The sequence below is a fragment of the Balaenoptera borealis genome (assembly GCF_965194805.1).
Source record: "Balaenoptera borealis genome assembly, chromosome: 12".
Lineage (NCBI taxonomy): Eukaryota > Metazoa > Chordata > Mammalia > Artiodactyla > Balaenopteridae > Balaenoptera > Balaenoptera borealis.
In genome coordinates this window covers 88,700,427-88,710,600 of record NC_138869.1, presented here as the reverse complement: position 1 = coordinate 88,710,600, position 10,174 = coordinate 88,700,427, and the positions used below count along the sequence as shown (strand labels likewise).

General features: G+C 41.0%; 1 protein-coding gene across 5 annotated transcripts in view; it reads right to left on the bottom strand.

Annotated features, from left to right (window-relative positions):
* Positions 1 to 438: 438 nt before the first annotated feature.
* The window catches only part of SLC17A2 (solute carrier family 17 member 2), a 69,691-nt gene continuing 59,955 nt past the window's right edge, over positions 439 to 10,174 (bottom strand). For all 5 annotated transcript variants that reach the window (XM_082346363.1, XM_082346365.1, XM_082346364.1 and 2 more), the window contains 7 exons: positions 5,391 to 5,477; positions 3,928 to 4,046; positions 3,644 to 3,805; positions 3,011 to 3,143; positions 2,778 to 2,925; positions 1,912 to 2,002; positions 439 to 700 (listed from right to left, as the gene is read on the bottom strand). In XM_082346363.1, coding sequence (XP_082202489.1) covers positions 566 to 700; positions 1,912 to 2,002; positions 2,778 to 2,925; positions 3,011 to 3,143; positions 3,644 to 3,805; positions 3,928 to 4,046; positions 5,391 to 5,477 — 875 coding nt within the window. In that variant the 3' untranslated portion in view covers positions 439 to 565. The remainder of the gene's footprint in view (positions 701 to 1,911; positions 2,003 to 2,777; positions 2,926 to 3,010; positions 3,144 to 3,643; positions 3,806 to 3,927; positions 4,047 to 5,390; positions 5,478 to 10,174) is intronic.

Sequence of the window (10,174 nt, the reverse complement as noted above, 5' to 3'; positions counted from 1 at the left end):
ATGGCTCATTTAATTTTAGCATGTGAATTTTAATAGAATGCAACCACATAAATAAACATCCATGTTTCTCAATGTATAAAAACAATAAAAATGTTAACACTGTGGATTACAGCCTTAAGATTCTGTGCTGAGCTCTAGAACATACAACTCTGGTTCTAGTAGATCTTCTCTGTGTCTATAATCACCCTCATGAAGGTACTTATCAGTGATTATTTTCACACAGTTTTTTATCTAGTTTCTTACAAAAAGGAAAATTCAAAGGCAACAGGAATTGATGTTTCATGTTTGTCTAGCAGGTTGTCAACCCTGGCTGCATGTTAGAAATCCTGGGGAGTGTCTAAAAATTAGTGATATCTGGGCTCTATCCCAGACCAATTCATTCAGAATCTCCTGAGTAGAGCCCATTCATCTGTATATTTTAGAAACTCCCCAGGGAAATCTAACATGTAACCGAAATAGAGAACTGCTGAGCCTATGGCCAAGAATATGAAAAGAGAATGACAATAAGTAAAAAATGTTGAAAAAGTTAATGGTCAGTACTACATTTAAGTCTGCAACTATATCCTCAGAGACGGGTAAGAGTCCTCTCTTTGGCCCAGTGCTGGATTTCTGCTTGTCCAAATGTGAGGTAAAAAACCAGGCCAAACATGTTGACAGCAGCAGCAAGGAAAAAGACATTCCTCCATCCAGACACAGAATCCTGGAGAAAAAAAAAAAAAAAAAGACACAGAATTATCAGCCTCACAGTTCCTTCTCCACTAGTTCTAGAAATCTTCCATTTTGTATATTGCAACACTGATCACAAAGAATCTAGGGAACAATATGCAATAACCACTGAGCACCTTGAATTCTCAAAGAAGGTTTTATGAAACTGATGGAAACAAGAGGATGCTAAAATGAACACTGGGTTCTGGCTTGGGATGAACTTTTCTTTAAACCCAAATAAATTAACCTACACTAATGTTTTTCTAGAAATTTGGATCTCAACATTCTTGAAAATATCATATTACTCATTTAAAATTATGCCTAAAACAACAGCTTTAAGATTTTCACGCTTGTGCTCTCTCTGATTTGTTTTGTTTTTGACTGTCGACATCAGTCACAACAACCCCCTGGACGGACATCTCAATATAATGTGAGTTACACTTGGTCTGACTGTATGATTTTCCTCATCCAGCCCTTGTAAGTCACAGTTCATTTCTGGCATTATAGTCAAAGTGGATTCCTAGCAATTTGGCCAAAAAGCAACCTGAAAATAGATCACCTAGAGATGTATTGAAAACAAAACAAATCTTTTTCTGTAAGTTGGCTCATGTCATCCTGCCACCCCAGCCTGGTTCTGCCTTTCCATCCTCCCTACCAGCCCACACTTGGTACTGAGCAAGCCTCATGGGCTATGCTCCCTGCTCTGTGTCACAGCCTTTCTCTTTCCACCCATGATTTAACCTCTCTTCAAGCTGGCCTTGGGACCCTTTGGGTTTCCATTTTGTGATTTTTTTTTTAGAAATTGGAATTAATCTGAACAGACTGTTCATAACCTTCCCCTCTGCTCCTGTGTCTTCATCTCTTATCCTTGACATGTATCATTCACTCTGGTCATAACTAAGAGCTGTTTCATACTTTTGTTCCTCTAGGAAGTCACATGTGCTATTTTCTGTGCCTGAACTGCTCATTTTCATTAATCTAATACCTATTCATTTTTAGAAATTCAGCTTTTACTTCTCTTTCCCTGGGAAATGTGAACTACCAGGCTCTGATTTAGAGTCCCCTACAAACAGAGTAATTGTGTTGGCATCCAGGCTTACTTTCCCCATCAGACCATACAGTCCTTGAGAACAGAGGCCCTGTTGTGAATCCCCAGTGCCTAAAATAATACCTGCCACTTGCAGATGTTCAATAAACTGGCCCAACCTGACTGATAAGGAATCCGGTGGCAGTGGAAGAGATGATTCCTGCGATGAGCCCAAATCCCCTTGAGATTCCCATGAGGAAACTTGCATACCTGCGGGGAGATGATTGTATATAGAAAGCTGCCTATCACTTTTCAGCAACTCAACTTTAATGCAGTTCAGCTCTAATAGCAAAGTCATTTAGCCTAATTCAGTTTTTTCTGTTCACTTCAAGATAGTTAGGGCAATGTCTGTTTGCCAAACCTGAAATCACCTATCCACCAACTCAACAACTAGGAAACAATTCTGTCTCTCAGGAGCCCAGGTTCCCACCACAGCACCTCAGCATGGCAGGCAGTTTGTGCAGTGGATGAGACAACACACACTGGACGGACGGCCTGGGTCCAAATCCTGGCTCTGCCTTTGTGTGACCTCAGACATGTCACTTAAACTTCTTGTGCCTCAGTCATCTCCCTTATAAAGTGAGGATAACAATAGGACATGTAGTTATGCCAATCAGATGTGTTGATATATGAGAAGTCCTTTGAATAGGATCTGGCTCAGGGCAAGTGTATACATATGTGGTAGCTAATATCATCAACACTCTGGAAGCTTTTCCAAAACACGTGTGTGGGTCATTTCCCAGAACGCACAGTCCAATCTCTAGTGTAGAAGCTAAGGAAGTTTCATCTACTTGTTACTGGCCAAGATTGGGCACTGTTGTTCTAAAAACGCCTTAGGTCATGGCCACGTACTGACATTTCTAGTTATTTGCTATTACTCTGCCATCATTTTGTGCATGTCAACAACAAGAAGTAGTTGCAAGAAGACTGAGGCCTAAACCTCCGGAAGGGCCTGGGGGAGGGGAAAAAAAAGGTAAAATCTTACCTGGGAGCGACATCTAAGGTGTTGACGATGAATCCTGAATCACACAGGTTGCTGGTCCCAGGAATAAGTATCAGCAAAATAATAGTTGTTGTGTAACTGGAAGCCACAAAAGGCAGGGCAACAGCACACAGCGATGGAAGGAGGAGCCCTGGGCAATGGGGACACACCATCAGGAAACTTCTCTGACCATGTGTGGAAAAAGGGATTGGTTAACCGAGTCCCCCCATCCTTACCTAGGGATGAAAAGAGTTTTCGGACGGTGATTAATCTGAGAAGATTCCTGGACAGGAGGAAATCTGCCAACTGACCTCCTAGAATCGTACAACTTGAGGCAGCAATAAAAGGCAGGGAGGACAGAACCCCACTCTGAAGGAAGGAAATGTATACAGTGAGTAGTTACAGAGGTGCATATGGCACCAGAGTTTATCAGTTACACAGACCAACCATTAGCCCACCCTCCTGACACTTGGAGTTGCTTTAAGGAAATTAGCATCCTTTTCCACATGAGGAGAACACTTTCTCAGGTAAGAGAGCCAGCACTTGCGTTACACTGGTCTCCAGAGAAAAGCACTACTCATTTCTAAGAGAAATTGAAGCATCAGCTAGTATGGCAGCGTTGCATAGTGGTTAAGAACACAGATACCACAGCAGCTCTACCACTCAGTAATTGTGTAATTCAGGGCAAGTCATCTCCCCTCTGTGTCCCCATTTCTACACCTGTGCAATGGAAATCATTACAATGTCTCTCAATCATTGTGAGGGTTAAATGAGTGGTTATGTGTAAAGCCAGAATGCAGTAGGCAGCACAGAACTGTTTCTTCTTATTGCCATTATCATGTTCATAGAAGTACAGGAAGCATACTCACATCTCTGATGTTGACATGGAGCACAGAACTGATGTACGTTGGTAGGTAAGTTATGATTATGGTGCATAACCAGAAATGGCTGAAAAAACCCGTGAAAATGGCCCAAAGTGGTAGGCATCTGACCATAGCCTTTATGGGGACAGATCGTCTAGGAGAACTGGACTGAAAGGAAATATCTAATCAGTATGGGTATTGGAACAGGACAGAGGATGCCTCTCCTGAGAGCCCCACACCCTACCCTGGAGATCTCTGCATGGCCCACAGGTAGAAGGGCTGCACTGTACCTGTTGAGCCAGTGAAGACACGATGTGGTCCTTTTCCCTGACGCTTATGCATGGGTGATGCATGGGGTCATCATAAATCACCATGAACCACAGGAGACAGCAGACGCAGCCAATGCTACCTGGGAAGCTGGGATCCAATTAGTTTTCAGGTAGATTTGTGTGCTAGGGGAAGGGAGTTTCCTCTGAAGTAGCACACCTCACCCCAAAACACACATATCAATTCATGGTTGTTCCACCATCATGACTTAAACTTTCCCACTTCTTCATCTCAACTCATCTACAAATATTTGACTAAATGTAGAGTGCCATTTGTCAATGTCAGAGCCCTCTCGACAGAGCAGGAGCATGAACGTACCACTGTATAGCTGATTAGTTACTCTTCAGACTCCAGTGGATATATCGTGGTGTGTCATTAACAACAACTTCTTAATACACACATTACTGTTGTATTTTAGAAGATCTGAATAGTCAGGATTGAAGAGTAAAGTATTCATCCACATACAAAACAACCTGCCATAAAATGAGTGTGGCGAGGAAAATTTACCAACATATTTGCAAAAGACAGTGTTATTTGTATTCAAACAATACATCCATTATGGATTTCCAGAAAAATATTTCTTGACAGTACCTGATCAACATGTGTGGACAAAAATGACCTGGGATTTGCATCATTAATGAGAAAGCCGTCCTAGCTGGAACCATATTGAGAATAGAAACTTGTCTCATTGCTGAGATTTGTCACCTGAAGAGGTTCTGTGTTAAAAGACTCTGTGGACTAATGTTCTTTAAATTTCCTCTAATTACTGGATTTATCCATTCTTTTATTTATAAAGCTTTAAGTCAGGCACTATGATAGTACCAAAGTGATAAAAAAAATATGGAATGAATTTCTTGCCTCAGTCATTTCATAATCTAGTGGAGAGGGAGAAGGGGAAATAAATAATTACATGCCAACACAGCCTAGAAAAGAAATTATCAGTAAGCATCATAGAGGACGGAAAGACTTAATCTAATGGGATAAGTCTTGGTAGTCCCCATAGGGAGGTGTACATTTAATTTGAGCTTTGCAAGATTCACCTGGTAGAAAATAGGTTAAGGGCATCTTGGCAGAAATAATAATTATAATAAAGTATGAAGACATATTGAAAATGTGCTTCACCAGCTCTGACATGTTAACCACATAGAGCAACTAGACCTGGTGTTTCAGACGTGGTGGCAGAGATTCTACAGAAGGGGTGGGTGTGTAAGGCTACACTCCTGATTTCTCAGAAGTCAGCACCATGCAGATGGTCATCTCTTAGACTAGACTAAGAAATCTACCAATCCTCAACATTCTTCGTCATCTTCCATTTAACAATGGACATTTTCTCTCAAATGGGAAGAATGTGGGCGATAGGTAATGTAAGCATAAAAACAAATGCCTGGGAAGTGGAGGTGTTAGGAGTTAAGAGAAAGTGACTCACCAAAGATGTAGAAGATAAAAGGCCAGCCCAATGCCTGTGAGATTAGTCCCCCCACACAGAGGATGATGAAGGACCCAAATGCTGCCCCTGAGGAGAAGAGGGATAAAAAAACACTGAGGAAAATAGCAAAGGTTGAGACTGAGTGACTTCCTTGGATGTTGTCCCAACAAAGAGGTGGCAGACTTAGAATTACTGGGTGATGAGAGTCTTTCTTCCAGCTCACAGATCTCCCCCAATAAGAGATCTTGAGAAGTCATGAGAAGTAATTAGAATTAATAAATAATAACAGTATGCCACCTGATACTTCAATGGCTCCTTAACTCCAATGTGACCAAATACAAATCCCTTTGTTTGTCATAGAAACTCTCTGCAAACATAGCCCACCAGTATTTTCTTATAATTAGAGTTACATTCTGGCAGGGGCAATATGAGGTTGGCAACAGAAAAGGAAACTCTTACAAAAACTAGTAAAATAAAGTCCTTGACCTCAAGGGGATTTCAGCCCACTTGCAGAGAAAAACGTGAACAAAATTCACTATTATAAGTGTAATACAAGGTAGACCTTGGAGTCTGAACATATTTTTCAGAGACCCATAATAAGAAATGTATCTTTCATGGCAACACAATATATGCACAAATACACACACACACACACTTCAAACAAGAGTTTCATGAATCAATACTTAGTCTTACCGTGTGCAATTCACTCCAAAATTTTCCATTCTATTCTATTCACTTTCATTTTAAAAATACTGGTTTTGACCTACTTAATTGATTTTATGACCCCTTCAATGGGTCCCAATATGCAATTTGAATAAAAAGAATGTGGAATATAAATATGATAATAAAACTACAATTTTCTTTGAAAGTATACATGAGGAGAAAATTAAAACTGATGATAAGATTCACAAATTGTTTACATGAGCTAATAGTAGGATGGATGGAATTTTGGTAAACGAAGCTGGGAGCAAAAGACCTTCCAGGAAAATGAGCCAGTAGAAATAGAGCCAGAGAGAAGTTAAGTGCAGACTGTACATGCTACAATCTGAGCATTGCTTACAGAGGGATGTTGAGCGCAAAGGCAGGTTGGGACCAAATGGTCGAGCATCTTTATATCCATGCAATAAGGGGGTCAGTCTTCTTCTGTAATCATGAAGGCACACACTGAAGATTCCTAAGCAGATTAGCAAAAATGCCCTGTCTGTGCTTTAGGAAGATAACTTGGCTTTGATGAGAAGTTTGAAGGAAACAAAGCTAGAGGAGAGAGAAGACCAATTGAGCATTTGTAGATAGAGGAGATGGTGACAACTGCAATGGAAGGAGCCACACAGGACGGTGGCTTTGGAGTAAAAATCTGCAGGATGCAGCCATGCATTGGACTGGGGAGTGAGAGGCTTGATGACCCTCAGTTCTGTTCTTCAAGTACACATTCTCAGTACTACAGGTTGGGGCAAATAACAGTGATGTAGTTATCAAGTCCTTATGATCACACGCTCTGGTGGGGGAGTGTAGCATGGTGATTGAGAGTGTGCACTCTGGGACCAAATTGTCGGGACTCAAATCTCAGTTATACCCCCAGCTAGTTATTTGTCTCTGGGCAATTTACTTAATCTCTGCATACTTTAATTCCCTCCTTTGTAAAATGAGAGTTAAGATTGGTTCAAAATGGTGGAGTAGAAGGACGTGCTCTAACTCTCTCTTGTGAGAACACCAGAATCACAACTAACTGCTGAACAGTCATCAACAGGAAGACACTGGAACTCACCAAAAAAGATACCCCACATCCAAAGACAAAGGAGAAGCCACAATAAGACGGTAGGAGGGGCGCAAGCACAATAAAATCAAATCCCATAACTGCTGGGTGGGTGACTCACAAACTGGAGAACACTTATACCACAGAAGTCCACCCACTGGAGTGAAAGTTGTGAGCGCCACGTCAGGCTTCCCAATCTGGGGGTCCGGCAATGGGAGGAGGAATTCCTAGAGAATCAGACTTTGAAGGCTAGTGGGATTTGATTGCAGGACTTCGACAGGACTGGGGGAAACAGAGACTCCACTCTTGGAGGGCACACACAAAGTAGTGTGTGCATCGGAACCCAGGGGAAGGAGCAGTGACCCCATAGGAGACTGAAGCAGACATACCTGCTAGTGTTGGAGGGTCTCCTGCAGAGGCGGGAGGTGGCTGTGTGTCACCATGAGTACAAGGACACTGGCAGCAGAAGTTCTGGGAAGTACTCCTTGCTGTGAGCCCTCCCAGAGTCTGCCATTAACCCCACGTAAGAGGCCCGGTAGGCTCCAGTGTTGGGTCCCCTCAGGCCAAACAACCAACAGGGAGGGAACCCAGCCCTACCCATCAGAGGACAAGTGGATTAAAGTTTTACTAAGCTCTGCCCACCAAAGCAACAGCCAGCTCTACCCACCACGAGTCCCTCCCATCAGGAAACTTGCACAAGCCTCTTAGATTGCCTCATCCACCAGAGGGCAGACAGCAGAAGCAAGAAGAACTACAATCCTACAGCCTGTGGAACAAAAACCTCGTTCACAGAAAGATAGACAAGACGAAAAGGCAGAGGGCTATGTACCAGATGAAGGAACAAGATAAAACTCCAGAAACACAACAAAATGAAGTGGAGATAGGCACCCTTCCAGAAAAAGAATTCAGAATAATGATAGTGAAGATAATCCAGGACCTCGGAAAAAGAATGGAGGCAAAGATCGAGAAGATGCAAGAAATGTTTAACAAAGATCTAGAAGAATTAAAGAACAAACAAACAGAGATGAACAACACAATAACTGAAATGAAAAATACACTAGAAGGAATCAATAGCAGAATAACTGAGGCAGATGAACGGATAAGTGACCTGGAAGACAGAATGGTGGAATTCACTGCCGCAGAACAGAATAAAGAAGAAAGAATGAAATGAAGACAGCCTAAGAGACCTCTGGGACAACACTAAATGCAACAACATTCGCATTATAGGGGTTCCAGAAGGAGAAGAGAGAGAGAAAGGACCCGAGAAAATATTTGAAGAGATTATGGTCGAAAACTTCCCTAACATGGGAAAGGAAATAGCCACCCAAGTCCAGGAAGTGCAGAGAGTCCCATACAGGATAAACCCAAGGAGAAACACGCCGAGACACATAGTAATCAAATTGGCAAAAATTAAAGACAAAGAAAAATTATTGAAAGCAGCAAGGGAAAAATGACAAATAACATACAAGGGAACTCCCATAAGGTTAACAGCTGATTTCTCAGCAGAAACTTTACAAGCCAGAAGGGAGTGGCATGATACACTTAAAGTGATGAAAAGGAAGAATGTACAACCAAGACTACTCTACCCGGCAAGGATCTCATTCAGATTCTATGGAGAAATCAAAAGCTTTACAGACAAGCAAAAGCTAAGAGAATTCAGCACCACCAAACCAGCTCTACAACAAATGCTAAAGGAACTTCTCTAAGTGGGAAACACAAGATGAGAAAAGGACCTACGAAAACAAACCCAAAACAATTAAGAAAATGGTCATAGGAACATACATATCAATAATTATCTTAAACATGAATGGATTAAATGCTCCACCCAAAAGACACAGGCTTGCTGAATGGATACAAAAACAAGACCCATATATAAATGTCTACAAGAGACCCACTTCAGACCTAGGGACACATTCAGACTGAAAGTGAGGGGATGGAAACGGATATTCCATGCAAATGGAAATCAAAAGAAAGCTGGAGCAGCAATACTCATATCAGATAAAATAGACTTTAAAATAAAGAATGTTACAAGAGACGAGCAAGGACACTACATAATGATCAAGGGATCAATCCAAGAAGAAGATATAACAATTATAAATATATATGCACCCAACATAGGAGCACCTCAATACATAAGGCAACTGCTAACAGCTCTAAAAGAGGAAATTGACAGTAACACAATAATAGTGGGGGACTTTAACACCTCACTTACACCAATGGACAGATCATCCAGACAGAAAATTAATAAGGAAACACAAGCTTTAAATGACACAATAGATCAGATATATTTAATTGATATTTATAGGACATTCCATCCAAAAAGAGCAGATTACACTCTCTTCTCAAGTGTGCACGGAACCTTCTCCAGGACAGATCACATCTTGGGTCGCAAATCAAGCCTCAGTAAATTTAAGAAAATTGAAATCATATCAAGCATCTTTTCTGACCACAACGCTATGAGATTAGAAATCAATTACAGGGGGAAAAAAATGTAAAAAGAACAACCACATGGAGGCTAAACAATACGTGACTAAATAACCAAGAGATCACTGAAGAAATCAAAGAGGAAATCAAAAAATACCTAGCGACAAATGACAATGAAAACACGATGATCCAAAACCTATGGGATGCAGCAAAAGCAGTTCTAAGAGAGAATTTTATAGCTTTACAAGCCTACCTCAAGAAACGAGAAAAATCTCAAATAAATAATCTAACCTTACACCTAAAGGAACTAGAAAAAGAAGAACAAACAAAACCCAAAGTTAGCAGAAAGAAAGAAATCATAAAGATCAGAGCGGAAATAAATGAAATAGAAACAAAGAAAACAACAGCAAAGATCAATAAAACTAAAAGCTGGTTCTTTGAGAAGATAAACAAAATTGATAAGCCATTAGCCAGACTCATCAAGAAAAACAGGCAGAGGACTCAAATCAATAAAATTAGAAATGAAAAAGGAGAAGTTACAACAGACACCACAGAAATACAAAGCATCCTAAGAGACTACTACAAGCAACTCTATGCCAATAAAATG